The sequence below is a fragment of the Denticeps clupeoides genome, chromosome 15 (assembly GCF_900700375.1).
Source record: "Denticeps clupeoides chromosome 15, fDenClu1.1, whole genome shotgun sequence".
NCBI lineage: Eukaryota > Metazoa > Chordata > Actinopteri > Clupeiformes > Denticipitidae > Denticeps > Denticeps clupeoides.
Genome location: NC_041721.1, coordinates 2,063,868 through 2,080,356, shown reverse-complemented (window position 1 = coordinate 2,080,356; position 16,489 = coordinate 2,063,868). Strand labels below are relative to the sequence as shown.

At 48.6% G+C, this 16,489-nt stretch overlaps 1 protein-coding gene across 4 annotated transcripts; it reads right to left on the bottom strand.

Annotated features, from left to right (window-relative positions):
- Window positions 1–347: 347 nt before the first annotated feature.
- Window positions 348–15,076, bottom strand: msrb3 (methionine sulfoxide reductase B3). Of its 4 annotated transcripts, XM_028955354.1 has the most exons (8): window positions 14,586–15,072; window positions 12,724–12,842; window positions 12,067–12,206; window positions 10,659–10,767; window positions 8,643–8,720; window positions 5,750–5,778; window positions 1,547–1,644; window positions 348–936 (listed from the first exon to the last, which is right to left on the bottom strand). In XM_028955354.1, exons 3-8 carry the CDS (start codon window positions 12,140–12,142, stop codon window positions 769–771), a joined length of 558 nt encoding a protein of 185 aa, XP_028811187.1. In that variant the 5' UTR covers window positions 12,143–12,206; window positions 12,724–12,842; window positions 14,586–15,072; the 3' UTR covers window positions 348–768. The 4 variants fall into 4 exon arrangements, with proteins under 4 accessions (XP_028811187.1, XP_028811189.1, XP_028811188.1 ...); XM_028955356.1 differs by lacking the exon at window positions 12,067–12,206 and having other exon boundaries at window positions 14,575–15,076; XM_028955355.1 differs by lacking the exon at window positions 12,067–12,206 and having other exon boundaries at window positions 14,586–15,076.
- Window positions 15,077–16,489: the final 1,413 nt, after the last annotated feature.

Here is a 16,489-nt window from a genome sequence, read left to right as displayed (position 1 = left end):
AGATATCAGAAAACATCACTAATTGGGCCGGACATTCTGATGGTTCTTTACAACATCCACGTATATGATTAGTAATAGTCATGGTTATTATAGCTATCATGGTTGAGGAGCGCCATTTAAAAAAAAAAACTCCAAACATAAACCTTGGCGTGGCCAAGATTCAAATATTGTGTTGATATACTTCTGTGTAACAGTGAGAAAACTGTGTGGTGAAAATGTAATAAAGAGTAATCAAATTAGTATTACAAATGTGAAAAAAGTGACTTTTCTTTGCATGTCTAATTTCTCCCGGGGGACACTCAAATGTACCTCAGCCGAGGAACCACCAAGTAATTCACACTTAAAGATGCACTCAGTAACGTCTGTTTAATGATGTCACAACACGACAGAACACATTTCCAGGTCGGCGGCACCAGGAGACCCCGTTAAAAGCCCGTCCACACTTGTGTTCAGACTAAACATTCGTCATCTGTTCCGTTTTATTTGAAAGAATGCTTTGTTCCCCGCCCGATGCTTACATTACCGCTCACAGGAGCACCGAACCGCCAACCTCTCGGTATCAAATATCACTTTCAAAAATAACACGGCACACATACATAATTCATTTCAACGCAGAGCTTGCATCAACACCGCCGGTAAAACGGACGTCGGGAGCGCTGCAGATCTCTACACTAATCGCGGTCTTTAAAGGCCCAAGTAAAGCCCTGTCGGCAGCAGAGCCGGCGCTGGAGGTCACAGCAAACTAACCACGGCAAGCCGCGGCCGCCGTCACAGCTCGGTCGCCGCGGCCGGAGGAGACGTCCCCGCGGCCTGGCCCCCGTCACCGCGGGGGGGCTGCTCTTTCGGCTGGAACCCCAGGGAGGCGGAGTTTATGCAGTAGCGCTTCCCCGTCGGCTTGGGCCCGTCGTCGAAGAGGTGGCCCAGGTGAGCGCCACACTAGAGGAAAAAAGAAAAAATAAGAAATTTAAATCACAGACATTTCAGCCGTCAGAACCACCGCATCCAAAATTCCTTCTTTCAATAATGAGCAGCGATTATTATCTGTAAATGATCTGCTTATCAGAGAGGTGGCACGACAGTAGAAAATGATCACATAAATATACCTACATAACTAGAACATACATTACGGGGTGGTTAAATGGGAGAGAAGGTTGATTGAATGAGGAAGTAGAGGCAATCCATGAAAAAATTTAATATTTACAGAAATGAAAATTAAAACTTCACTCAGGCACAGGCTATTTCAGCCACCTCAGAGCCACCAAGCACTTGGCTCGAACCCTCACCACAGGGGACCTGCACTGCCAAACATGGTGATTGTCATTGTGATAGACAGCAGCGCACGGTGCACACAGTGAAGCGTGTCCTCTGTATTTAACCATCGCCCTTGGTGAGCAGTGGGCAGCAACTGGAAGTCGTTCGCGTGGGAACGAGCCTCTTGGCAGTGCATCCTGGGAGGTGAGAGTCCAAGCTGAGGTCCGGGCAGCTGTGTGCTAATGAGCTACGATGGGCTCCGCCCCCAGCCAATCGGCTGCAGTTTTTCCCCTACCTGGCTGCAGCTGGTCTCTACGCGGTGCATCCCGTATGAGAAGTCATCACTCAGCGCTACGGACTCGTCTTTGATCAGATCGCAGAAGGACGGCCAGCCTGCAGCAACCAGAATGCAGAAATCCTCCACTATAAAATGCTGTAAACACGCCTCATTACAAAGGATCATTATTTTTTTAGAATCAGAATCCTTGATTTCATTTGTAGACATTTGCAGGCAAATGTGGAAAACAAATACTACACGTTGGAGACAAAATCTACACATTTTATATATATATCAAAATTTGCATTTGCAAAAAGCTGCTGCTGCTCTGTAGGTAAAAGTGGTAAAGAGTTCGTGAGTTTTGTGCGAAAACAATGACGGATCATTTGCGGCCGTGTGGTTCCCGTTATTTACTGTTAATTATTTCTTAATAATAAGAAGTTAGGAGTTCGGATTCACAACACAGAAATGCCTTTAATGTTCTGAAAAGTATCTTCATTTTTTTTTTTAATTAAATGACAAAAATGACCAGAGTCTCAGTTTTATGGGTGCGCGAGTGTGTGAGAGTGTGTGTGTGTGTCTCTGGTAGTGTGGAATGTGGACACACAGTGGAAGGGATTTCCCCCCCCCCGACCTCTTGGCTTCTCCCTCGGACTCGTTCAGCCGCCGAGGTTCCCCTTTATCGGCGCCGCCCGGCCCCCGGCCGACTTGTTTATTTTCGCGGCTCATTCCAAGCCCAGGCGGAGACCCCCGTCCCCCCCACAACCAAAGACTTTATTCAACGCGCGGCGGGGACGGCGCCCCCTGTCGTCCGCCCGCCAGAATTACAGACAGATTCTCCATAGTAATAAAGCACACACACAGCGCCGGTTCCACCGTTGCGGCCAGGATTGTACCTGGAGCGAGACAGAGAAGCAGCCGGAGCCATAATTTCCTCACGTCATCAGAAGATGGCAGATGGGTGAAAGACTAAAGGTGCGAGCGAGTTATTGCCTCGTCAAAAAAAAAAAAAAAAAAAAAATACCATAACTAGCTTTTCACCGTGCCGAACCAAAACGTTAACATGGTCGATTTAGCAGAAAACCAGACCGGCCAATCCGCTGTGGCGACCCCTAACAGGAGAAGCCGAAGGATAATAATAATAATAATAATAATAATAAAGTGAAGTGATTGTCACTGTGATACATAGCACACGGTGCACATGGTGAAACGTGTCCTCTGCATTTAACCATCACCCTTGGTGAGCAGCGGGCACCATGACAGGCGCCGGGGAGCAGTGTGTGGGGACGGTGCTTTGATCAGTGGCACCTTGGCAGATCGGGATTGGAACCGGCAACCTTCTGATTACGGGGCCGCTTCCTTAACCGCTAGGCCACCACCGCTGCCCCCCCAAACGTGGGTGGAGAGTTGGAGAACTGTGGCCAAGAGCAAAACCGCGGGCCGACGGGGCGGTAAAAAAAAAAAAAAAACGGAGGCCCACCTTCACCCACACACACATTTTATCCTCCCAACCACCATCCTTTCAGGAAAAAAGAGGAGTGCAGTCGTTCCCCCGGCGCCCCCCTCGGCTCCCCCGCTTCGGGAGGGGGAGTTTTGGCCACGACTACAAAGCCCCGAGATTCCACTCCGGCGCAGGAACCTCTCCCGGGAGCAGAAGAATCCTGCGCGTCAGTGCAGGAGAATCCCGGTGGAAGTTGCCGCGCCGGGACGCGCGGCCCCGTGAATGGGCCAGTGTAGCCGCGCTCGCGGCCAAACAGGAAATTGAGTCTGTATGTGCTCGCTCCGCGCCGGGCCCCGTCCAATGATGGACTTCTCGACATCGGAAACATGTGGGCCGATCCCCCGGCTCCAAATACACTTTTAACGTACGCCGTGCAAAAGTCCAAACACAGTCTGGGTCTGCGGGAGTCCCCCCCGCTTCTGATTAGGGGTTCGAGATTAATCTGAGAACCGACGTGGACCATTCGGCGTCGATGCAACGCAGAACGTAATCGATCGTCTCATAACCTTGCCAAATTATACATTTATAAAGAGAAGCGATTGTCACTTGTGATACACAGCAGCACAGCACACGGTGCACACAGTGAAATGTGTCCTCTGCATTTAACCCGTCACCCTTGGTGAGCAGTGGGCGGCCATGACAGGCGCCCGGGGAGCAGTGTGTGGGGACGGTGCTTTGCTCAGTGGCAGGATCAGGATTCGAACCGGCTCCCTTCTGATTACGGGGCCGCTTCCTTAACCGCTAGGTCACCACTGCCCCCACTGAATGTTTGGGTGGTAGTAGCCTAGTGGGTAACACACTCGCCTATGAACCAGAAGACCCGGGTTCGAATCCCACTTACTACCATCATGTCCCTGAGCAAGACACTTAACCCTGAGTGTGTCCAGGGGGGGACTGTCCCTGTAACTACTGATTGTAAGTCGCTCTGGATAAGGGCGTCTGGTAAATGCTGTAAATGTAAATGAATGTCGTCTACACGGAAAACCACGCAGATTTGTCGTGCCGGGCCCCACGCCGAGCGCGGTTGGTCGAGCTCAACTCGCTGTTCTTTTTAAGAGGTGCAAACTGACGGCAAGGACGTCTGGGACTGGGGTTTTTCCGAATGCCGGAGCTTTTCTGCTCCTTGTAGCAAATCAAAGTGTCCACACGGGTGGGCGAGACCTTAAAATCATCATGAGAAGTAGTTTAGGAAATTGACGGGATGCATCACGATGCATCGACACGATCGATGCATTAATAATCCGAATCAAATCGCAGGAGCGGTGAAGGTTCACACCTCAGTTCAGGTCTACAGGGGAGCAGCACTTTGTTAGGAAGGAGCTCGGACTGGGAATTTTGGGAATTCTGACTTCTGCTTCGGTTTCTTTTACTTCCACAATTCTCACGTAAATCCAGTGGAGTGAAATGGAGAGACAACAATGCAAATTATCCATCATCTCTGATCTCAGTTTGGAAGATTTTTACGTTCTGCTGATTTTACTGACATCTCTACTTTATTTTACAGACGCTTTTATCCAAAGCGACTTACAAGAGCAATTCTCATTTGGCTTCTATAGATTGTAAGTTACAAAACTAAGAGCCGTGATAAGGAGGAACTTGTCAGGAATAGAACATGATGGGGAATTGTAAAGGGGGTGGTAGTAGTCTAGCGTGTTACACACTCGCCTATGAACCAGAAGACCCGGGTTCAAACCCCACTTACTACCATTGTGTCCCTGAGCAAGACAGTGTCTCCAGGGGGGGACTGTCCCTGTAACTACTGATTGTAAGTCGCTCTGGATAAGGGCGTCTGGTAAATGCTGGTAGAAAAAAAAAAAAAAAGTGGTAGAGATTTTTTGTTTTGTTTTGTGAGTGTGTGTAAATGTTGGACTCGTCTGAAATACTTTTTTGAACAAGTGGGTTTTCAGATGCTTCTTAAAGGTGGTGGTGGTCTCGGCTAGTCGAATGGACCAGGACAAGTTGTCCCACCAGCCGGGGACAACAAAGGAGAACCGAGTCGATTGGGATCGGAGATCACGTGAAGAGGGAATTTTACGTCTCGTTTCGTTTCATCTCTACCACGTCGGGGTGCCCAACCACAGACAAAAACGGAGCCTCCAGCCAGGCCGATTTTCCAAACAACGAAGGCCGCGCCCCTTAAGGCGGATATCGCCGGCGTAAAACGCCTGATCCCTCTATTTACACCAGCCAGGCCGGGGCTCCCACTAAAAGCAGCCGGTGTTTACGGCGGGGCCTGCAGACCCGAGGCTGGACGCTCACACGCTCCCCTTATTCACGACCCACACGGCTCTGCACAGCGACTCCCTAATAGCCGAGCGAGACGAAAATCCCGATCCTGAAAAACGGAAGAAGCCATTAGAGGCGCAGGAATTTCGGGAGGACAATAAATTCAGATAGCGCTCATTAAAATAATGATTCATGATTCGTTACCGACAAGATCATCTTAAATCGCCCTCAGGGTCGTAGCAGACAGGCAGACAGGGAGAGGTCGGCGGGCTCAAGCTGTCTGTCTGTCTGTACGGGTCTTAACCACATGGTCATGCAATCGTCTTCCGATGTTAAAACGGCAATGTGCAAAATCATGTCTTCAGATTATTAATAATCATCAATTATAATCATTTAGCATCAGGCACAGGTGAGTCCCATCGGTTTTTTGTACCGAGCAAAAACTGATGATAAGAGTAGAATGTGGTGAGGAAGAAGGGAAGGGAGTTACAGACCTGATCCAGAGTCGAATTTCTTATCTGACCTGCAAAGGAAACGGAGACTCACGTTTGTATCTTCATATCACTGTTTATATATTTATGAAGATTTACTGTGCTAAAAACAAGGTCGGTACATGTAGCTCTCGATTATTACAAAACTACAACCCCAAATCAGAAAAAGTTGGGACAGGGCGGAAAATGTGAATATTTTTTTTTTTTTAAAAGCAAGTAATACATTTTCCTCAAATTGTATTTCACTGCAGACAGCATGAACACAAATGATACGTTTTTTTTTCTCGTCAACAACATTTGATTTGTAAATAAACATCCATTCTTGACCGCCGGGCTTGCGACACGTTCCAAAAAAAAAGCCGGGAGAGTACAGCATCTACCACTTTGTACAGTTCCCCTGTCTTTTAATAACACTTTTAATAACACTTGTCTTTTAATAACACTTGCAGGTGTCCGTTTGTCCCGTTGTTCCTGCGAACAGTGTTTAAGGCGCGCAACAGTGCGGGGTCTTCGGTGACCCGTTTCTCTATAGGGGACAAATCAGGCCTGTCAAGCGTCCACTTCTTACGCAGCCACGCCTTATGTGGTTTACCTTTACAGCATTTACCAGACGCCCTTATCCAGAGCGACTTACAATCAGTAGTTACAGGGACAGTCCCCCCTGGAGACACTCAGGGTTAAGTGTCTTGCTCAGGGACACGATGGTAGTAAGTGGGGTTTGAACCTGGTGATGGTGCCATCGCAGAAGTGCAAGTTACCTTTGCCGAAGGCATTGACACCACCCCCTACCGTGACAGACCCTGGCTGTTGGACTTGTAACAGTCTGGATAGTCCTTTTCCTCTTCTTCCGACGAAGACGTGAAAAACCGCCGTTTCTACAGCACAATGGACCGTCCCAGACGCCTCCGAGCCCAGAGAAGTCAACGGCGCTTCTTCTGGACACTACTTCCTTTTGGCACAGTGCAGTTTCTGCTGCCGTTTCCTAACGTAACGACGTACTGCAGTGCTGGAGAGTGACTTCCTGAAGTCGTCCTGAGCCCACGCGGTTATGTCACTTATTGGTGAACGGCGGTTTTTAATGCAGCGCCGTCCGAGGCCTCGGAGATCACGGCCGTTCAGTTTAGGTTTGCGCCCTTGGCCTTCGGCAATTTCTCAGATTTATGCCAGATTCCCAGATATATTTCACTATGTAATGCGCTGTGGAGGGGGGAATGCCCAAATCCCTTCCCACCTTTCTTTGAAAAACATTTTTCCTCATCGTTTCAAAGACTTCAAAGACAAACTGGCGATCCTCTGCCCATCTTTGCTGCTAAAGGAGTAGGCCGTTCCACGATGCTGCTTTCGTACCGAATCGTGGTTGCAATCACCTGTTAACATCACCAGTTTCAAACCACATCATTATTCAGTTATTACACCGCATTACGACCCCTGAATCGCCCCCATCCCAACCTTTTTGGAAAAGAAAAACATGAATTATCTTGTGTTCATACTGTCTGCAATGAAATAAAAGTTAAGGGAAATTTGTGAATTACTGCTTTATTTTTTTTTTATTCACATTTCCCCACCCGGTCCCAACTTTTTCTGATTTGGGGTTGTATATTATTATTGATAAATGCATGTATTGTGTAAAAATGAAAATCACTTTTGGTGAGACCTAATCGATATGCTCATCTTCAAAATGAACAAGTCATCCAGTCGTTTACCAAAAAAAAAAAAAAAAAAATCAGCTTTTTAAATGTAAAATACTCTCTCTCTCTCTCTCTCTCTCTCTATATATATATATATATATATATATATATATATATATATACACACACACACACACACACACACACACACATACACACACACACGTCATGTCACGGAGGACGGTCCTGCAACGCTCCAGGTTTTATCTCTACATAAATATTTAAAATGTTGAAATATTGGCCCTGGGCGAATTTCCAGGGATTCGCGTCAACTTTTGAAAAAGTGATTGATCAGAAGCCACACTCGCCGCTACAGAATTCGGCGCGTAGCAGGCAGTTTTCAGCGAGCGCTCCGCCGGGGCCGCCGCTTTTAAATCCAGGCCCCCCTTTGAAGTGCTGCAGTGAATTGTGGGAACGGCGTTGCCCGGTAATCAGACGTGAGACGGGCCTGACGGGCTGTCAGGTGGAGTTAGTGACCGAACCCCCCCCGCCCACGCGCGCCGCCGCATTCTCTTGAACCAATTAGGGGGTCGTGGGCGCTGGTAGGAGGACAGCGGGATGGGTGATATACGGTTCATAAGTGAAGTGGTAGTAGCCTAGTGGGTAACACACTCGCCTATGAACCAGAAGACCCAGGTTCAAATCCCACTTAATACCATCGTGTCCCTGAGCGAGACACTTAACCCTGAGTCTCCAGGGGGGGACTGTCCCTGTAACTACTGATTGTAAGTCGCTCTGGATAAGGGCGTCTGATAAATGGTATAAATGTAAATGTAAATGAAATTGGGGTGGTAGTAGCCTAGCGGGTAGCACACTCGCCTACGAACCAGAAGTCCCAGGTTCGAACCCCACCTACTACCATCGTGTCCCTGAGCAAGACACTTAACCCTGAGTGTCTCCAGGGGGACTGTCCCTGTAACTACTGATTGTAAGTCGCTCTGGATAAGGGCGTCTGATAAAAGCCATAAATGTAAATATGTAAATTAAATATGTAAAAAGTGACATGATTGTCATCGTGAAACATTGCAGCACAGCACACGGTGAAACGTGTCCTCTGTATTTAACCATCACCCTCGGTGAGCAGTGGGCGGCCATGACAGGCGCCCGGGGAGCAGCGAGTGGGGACGGTGCTTTGCCGCTAGGCCGCCACTGTAAATGTTGCCAGGTTGGAGTGCCCCTGCTGACCTCCGGCGGTGAATGCAGCCTACCTGAACAGCGGGGCGGAGCACACGACGCAGGTGTACGTCCCGTCGGCGTGGCAGTCATGGTACTCCCCCGTGAAGGCACTGGCAACAGACGTGAGAGAGCAAAATTACAACCCCGTAAACTGGTCCGGCGTGAGGGCCGGATTACAACACGATGGGCTGGAATCTTTTAATAATAATCAGGAACAATAAAACAGCATTTTTCTAGTTACGCAAGTCTACGCGTTGTTGAGTTTGTTATTATAGATACAACATGGCCACAGCTGGCAGGATTTGGGGTCACGGGGGCATCCAGACACCGAGTGACCACCATGGAAGGCAGAATCCTGAAAAAATAAAAATAAAAAAAGCGAGCCAAATCATGCGAAAAAGTTTCTCCTCCGGTCTCCTGGGCGAAGCCCCGGGCGTCCCACCAGCCATTTCTGACATTCCTCCTGCCAATGAGCCGACAAATGCCTTCCCCACGTGTGTGTGTGTGTGTGTATGCATGTATGTATGCGTGTGTGTGCATGTATGTATGCGTGTGTGAGTGTGTGTATGTGTGAATGCGTGTGTGTGCGTGTGTGTATGCGTGTGTGAGTGTGTGCGTATGCGTATGAGTGTGTGCGCCTGTATGTATGCGTGTGTGTATGTGTGTATGCGTGTGTGAGTGTGTGTATGTGTGTATGCGTGTGTAAGTGTGTATGCGTGTGAGTATGCGTGTGTGTGTGTGTATGCATGTATGTATGCGTGTGTGTGCATGTATGTATGCGTGTGTGAGTGTGTGTATGTGTGAATGCGTGTGTGTGCATGTGTGTATGCGTGTGTGAGTGTGTGCGTATGCGTATGAGTGTGTGCGCCTGTATGTATGCGTGTGTGTATGTGTGTATGCGTGTGTGAGTGTGTGTATGTGTGTATGCGTGTGTAAGTGTGTATGCGTGTGAGTATGCGTGTGTGTGCATGTATGTATGTATGTGTGTGTGTGCATGTGTGTGTGTGCGTGTATGCGTGTGTGTGCATGTATGTATGTATGTATGCGTGTGTGAGTGTGTGTATGCGTGTGTGCGTGTGTGTATGCGTGTGTGAGTGTGTGCGTATGCGTATGAGTGTGTGCGCCTGTATGTATGCGTGTGTGTATGTGTGTGTGAGTGTGTGTATGTGTGTATGCGTGTGTAAGTGTGTATGCGTGTGAGTATGCGTGTGTGTGCATGTATGTATGTATGTGTGTGTGTGCATGTGTGTGTGTGTGCGTGTATGCGTGTGTGTGCATGTATGTATGTATGTATGCGTGTGTGAGTGTGTGTATGCGTGTGTGAATGTGTGTATGCGTGTGTGAATGTGTGTATGCATGTGTGAATGTGTGAGTGTGTGTATGCATGCGTGTGTGTGGCAGGTTTAAAAAGAGGTTCACTGAGAATCAGAAGTAACGCAGTGAGCGCACACACACGCACACACGTACACACGCACACAGGATCGTTCAGCTTTCTGGGACTTGATTCGTGCTCGAACCGCAGTTGATTCTTCATTTTTTGGACTGGTTGGTTTTTTAAGCGTGAGTACGAGTCTCCGGCCGCGACCTCGCGCTCGTTCACTCGGACTGCGCCGGCCGAAACGCTCGGAATCCCTCGGAACGTGTTGGCCAATCAGCCGGGTCGATTGCAGGTTAGGTGAGGCAGACACGCCCACCCTCGCAGTGTTCGTACGGCGAGCAGAACACAACGTGAAGACGACTTCGTGCTGACGGCCCTGAAAACGCCACCGTATTTGCGAGTTCATCAAAAGTACAACTAGTCAAAGGCTCCTGCGCACCTACTCATTCACGGCCGCTCATTGTTCTAACGTAAAAAGCGTGAAATAACGTGCGGCTACATCGTAAAGGAGAGCCGTGGTAAAATAAAATCGGTTCAAATTCGGCCCCCGCAGAGTAGGCGTGTCCAGACTTTTGACCTGTGGGGCACATTTCCGTCCAGACGTTCCGTTACTATTACGGGAGCGGCGTTCACGGCTCGGCCGATCTGATAGCGAGCGAGGCGTCCGGACCTCTCGGTGCCTCTCTCCTGGGTGACGTGGTACTGCGCGGGCGTCAGCCGCGTCCTCAGCTCCTCCGGCGGGAACGTCCGCGGCCACGTCTTCTTCTTCCGACGCGTCCCTGGACAGGGGGGAGAGGCGGGACAGGCCGTGAGCGTCAAGGCGGCGGCGTCCGCACGGCCCCCGGACACGGGTCGGTATCGTGTTCTGCAGTCGCGTTGCACGACAGGCATGCTTGCATGACAGGATAAACCAGGAATGTGGCGATACCGACTCCTGTCTGGGGAAACCCGACCATGCGGCTGTGCGGGGGGGGGTTAATGCGGCCCACGCTGCTCTGCTGTTACAACGCTGACCTCTGATGGCCAAAGCGCAGAAGACGGCGGCCATTTTTGCAATCTAATTAAAAAAAAAAAAAGTGATAAGAAAACTGTCATTGTGATACACAGCAGCACAGCACACGGTGCACACAGTGAAATGGGTCCTCTGCATTTAACCCATCACCCTGAGTGAGCAGTGGGCAGCCATGACAGGCGCCCGGGGAGCAGGTGGTAGTAGCCTAGCGGGTAACACACTCGCCTATGAACCAAAAGACCCGGGTTCGAATCCCACCTACTACCATTGTGAGCAGGACACTTAACCCTGAGTGTCTCCAGGGGGGGACTGTCCCTGTAACTACTGATTGTAAGTCTCTCTGGATAAGGGCGTCTGATAAATGCTGTAAATGTAATATAAATGTGTGTGGGGACGGTGCTTTGCTCAGTGGCACCTTGGCGGATCGGGACTCGAACCGGCAACCTTCCGATTACGGGGGCCGCTTCCTTAACCGCTAGGCCACCAGCTGCACCCCTCTCCTCTCTGGATGAGTGCAAGTCCACGTACTCAGATGTTTCTCGCGTCACACAGCCGTTAATTTACATTTATAAAACCCCCACTGATAAAACCCACGGGGGGCTGAGAAAATTCAGCACTCAGCTTCATAAACAGGTAAATAATTTTTTCACACACTTGTACCACCTCGATGGCGCGGGGGCACAGAAATCTCCATTTAAACACCAGCCAAACACATTACACTGACACGTCTGCGCCCGTTACAATAAAAAAGGAGAGTGCATGCACAGGGGGCAGAAACGCTGAAATAAGAAGGTGTTAATAAAGGTCTGAGCGAAGCAGGAATGCGTGGACAGCTGCAGAAAAACCCAACACGCCGGGACTCGCGCCATCCGGCCGTGTTTCGGCAAAATGGCCGGTAAAAGATTGCCTGGGAAAGGTGGATTTATGCATCTTATGCACACTGCAGCCAAAACACTCCAACCTGGCAACAAAGCGGTCAACGTGTTTTTCTGCAAGTTGCTAAATTATCAAATTTTATGAAACAAGGCAGAACACACACACACACACACACACACATGCAGTGGACCTGAGGGAAGCCCGCAGGCTTTCAGAGCAACAGGCTGGCTCTTGGTCACCAGGTGCAGGAGATTGAATCCCGACATCGCGGCTGCAGAGGGGCGGGGCCTAGAGCCACACCCACAACAAGGAGGGGCTACGCCTCTCACGCTAAAAACACAGAAAACAGGGCGGGCAGAGGAAGGAGGGGAAAACAACAACAACAGGTCAACACAGCGGTAAATGGAACGGAGAGGCCCCGCCCACAGGAGCAGTCGTGCAGGGGGCGGAGCCTCTCGCCGCTCCATACAGGCGACCTGGTAATTTACTAGGGTACCTGGGGGGGATCAAACATTAACACAGACAGAGGATCATTTATAATAATTGCTGGAACTGGTTTAAGTGGCCAATGCTGGCGCCGCAAATGGATTTTAGCGGCTTTGATGACGAGGCCTGTGAGATGGGAGTTTTTGTTAAAAATGGCGATCACGACCATCGGTAGCTGCAGCCCGAGTGATGACATGGACCCGTTTCCCTGGGACGGCCGACCCAGCCAAACCCCATGACTCTTCATTCCTTAATATCTACGTTATTAAGGAATGAAGACCCAAAAGCATCTAACATAGAACGTTACCAAACATTACTGGAGTTCGGCTGGCGGGCGTTCTAGCGGCGTGGCGTGCCGTACCTAGCGCGGAGATCCGACCGAGCCTCAGGGCCGGCGGGGCCAGGCGTCTGAGGAGCAGGGCTGCCATCTGGCCTGGGTGGGGTCACTAGCCGGCGTGTTTATGGCGCAACGACGACCACCTAGTGGCAGGACAGGACACATGGAGTTTATTTTACACACGGCGGAGGATTTTTCTGTTTATAGAGGTACCATATTTCACAAAAAAAAAAAAAAAAACATTTAATTATTGCATGTCTAACGTTGATTAAATTGGGTTTAAAATATGGCCCATGTCATGCAGAACCCCGGATCTCCAGCAGATGTCAGGAAACAGCAGCAGCTCTCCATTCTCGACCTGTTCATCTAACCACACTGGAGTTTTGGACCAGTGAGAACTCTCCAGAACTCGACACTCGAGCAGACTGAGAGCTGCGGATATGCCTCTGTTGTAATGGATGACGGTTTCAAAGTGAATTCAATTTCAAGACAAAAGCATAAAAAAAAAAAGATAATAATATTCACACACAGTACAGGCCAAAAGTCTGGACACGCCTTCTCATTCAATGCATTTTCTTTATTTTCAGGAGCATTTACGTTGGTAGATTCTCACTGAAGGCATCAAAACTATGAATGAACACATGTGGAGTTCTGTACTTAACAAAAAAAGGTGAAATAAGTGAAAACATGTTTTATATTCTAGTTTCTTTGCTCTGATTACTGCTTTGAACACTCTTGGCATTCTCTCAATGAGCTTCAAGAGGTCGTCACCTGAAATGCTTCTCCAACAGTCTTGAAGGAGTTCCCAGAGGTGTTTAGCACTTGTTGGTCCAGCTCACCCCAAACCATCTGGATTGGGTTCAGGTCCGGTGACTGTGGAGGTCAGGTCTCCACTTTTTGTTAAGTACATAACTCCACATGTGTTCATTCATAGTTTCATAGATGCCTTCAGTGAGAATCTACCAACGTAAATGGTGATGAACATAAAGAAAACCCGTCGAATGATAACTGAATGATAACCGAACCTTTGGCCTGTACTGTACAAGTATAAATCAACCTAAAAAACTGTTAAATTACGCGGTTAATAATTATGTTTTAAATTTGCATTAAAAATTACATTTTATTCATGTATTACGTTTATTTATGTATTAGAAACACAAATGACATTTTCTACAGAAATTGTAAGTGGACAACATTATACATTATTACATAATGCAATATCTAGGTTTTGGGTAACACTACATTCGAACCCACTTCTTGACATGACCTTATAAGGGCCGGTGAACCGTCTAACGAACTGGGCTGTGACCCGACAACCCATGGCCCGCACCCCGATGGATGGATTTCTACAGGACGGCTGAGTAAAACTACACTCGAACCCGGGACCACCTACATTCGAACCCACATCCTGACATGACCTTATAATCTAGGGGGTCCCGGGTTCGAGTATAAAAGTAGGTTCGAGTATAATGTAGGGGGGTCCCGGGTTCGAGTGTAGTGTTACCCAGCAGTTCTGTTGAAATCCATCCATCGGGACGCCGGCTGTGGCCCCACGACCCACGACCGTGTCCTGAAGGATGGATTTCAACAGGTCGTCCAGGTAACACTACACTCGTACCCGGGACCCCCTACATTCGAACCCACATCCTGACATGACCTTATAAGGCCCGGTCAGCCGTCTAACGAGCCTGCACCGGCCACCAAAGCGAGGCGACAGGCCCGGAGAGTTCCATCCATTTAGTGGAGGACCAGCGACGCAGAAAACACTTGTGCCCTCGACTTTGTTCACAACCAGCCGCGTGTTTTGGGGTCTCGGTCCGCGCCCGATCCGGTCGTAACGGCTTTCATTAGTGGAACTTTTCACGCTGTTTTCACCTTGTACCGACCTGCCTTCCCGTTCCCGTGTTTACTTGTCGTCCAGTCGTCCCCGCTGTCGCGTCGGTCCCCCGCAGTCGCCGGTTAAAATGGGCGGAGCGTCACGTGACTTGTCACGGTGACCGTGGCGACGGGAGCGTCGCGCCGCTGAAATATTCAGCAGGCCGCCGGGATTACCGGACGCTCCACAGGTGCCACGTCCGAGCCGCGACACCGACAACATACGTGGCGGCGGGCAGGACCACGCAGACCGCGACACCACCCGGGTGCATTGTGGGAAATTCCTGCGGCCGGTCCCGGCGATGTCCAAATATGAGCATAGCGTCGCCCAGCGATCATCTAACAATAGCGCGGATCGACCCGGATTATCGATACTATCGATACCATGTTGGTATCAGTGTTGGGTCGATTCTATTTTCAAACTTCTATTTCTGAACTGAAAGTAAACGTGCCGGCAGAAATACTGCTCCTCGCACGTCAACGTGACTCGGTGACGTCACGGAAAGGGGCGGCCCCGGCCTGCCAACCCCGCCCCCCACCTGCTCAGTACCCAAGACAAACCCCGACCGACCCGAATTTCACTTGTTTTCTTTTCCACTCACAGTTCCGAGCGGTCTCCATAACGAACAAACTTCACATTTACTCGCAGTCGGTAACTTGTCCGTCGCCGACGACTTACAGCCAATGAGAGCGAAGGACGGGAGATGACGTATGAGGGGGCGGGACATCCAACAAACTATGCCCACGTGCTTCCATCCATGTCGTGGCCCAATAATCAATGGTTTTTCCATTTCGTGTACATTTCTTCATTTATGGAATTTAGTATTCAGTCAATCTTCCATAAAATAAAATAAAAAAACAAATGAATAAAGAAAAATCTGATAATTTAGCAACATTTTTTAAATATGCTGACTAATCGTTCATGTAATCCATCAGGTTAAAACTTCAGATAACTTATTTCTAGAAAGCTTTTAATTTGCTGATTTCCAGAGTTTCTAGAGCCTGTAGCTCTTCACCACCCAACCAATCCCATCGTAAGGAAGACAGGATCAATTCCATATAATAAACCAACCCTAATAAACCACTTTAATTTGAGAATTACCAACAAGACAAGTAAAATACATTAAAATGTGTGAAACCATAATGGATTATAACTCATACGGATACAAGCTGCCCAGTGCAGAGCAGGTCGAGGGTGTTGGTCAACAGAAGGGGAAAAAGAACAGTGAATTGATGCTGCATAAAACACACACTACAGGCTTGTAATATATATACACACACACACAACATATACATAAAATAATAAAAAAAAAAAATAAAAAAAAAAAGGATGATCAATGCAGCTCAGCCGCCCTGGGGAAAAAAAATAAAAATAAAACCAATAAAATTCTGTTTTCTATTCTTTTTTTTTCTTTTTTTTATTTATGCTTTTGTACATAACATCAGCTCTGAGCAGCCAGTACAATAGTTTAAAACGAATCTAAGGTCCAACATTTTAAAGACTTTGATAAACATACTTATGCATAATCGGACCATCTGATCCAGATCTGTGTGTTCCGGCAGGCGTTTGGCTGGATACAGACACGGCATTTATATTAAAAAATATATATAATATGTATTTCAATGGTATCTGTGCCCCCAAAATTTTGAAATAAAAACCAGCTGATCCAGCCAAACCCCTACGGCAGCACCGGGCCGTAATCTACCAACGCACGTCCCCACAAACGCAGCGCCAACCAATTCAAACGCACGAAGATAAGGCACAATATGGTTCTCTGCTGCAAATCGTCCAGGCGGGCAGGTTGCGTCCCGGGGAGAATTTGAGGGCAAGAGTCCTTGTTTCTGAAAAGTAAGAAAAAAAAAAAAAAAAAAAAAAGTCCCACCCGGACGAACAGAGGTCGATAAGTATAAAGGG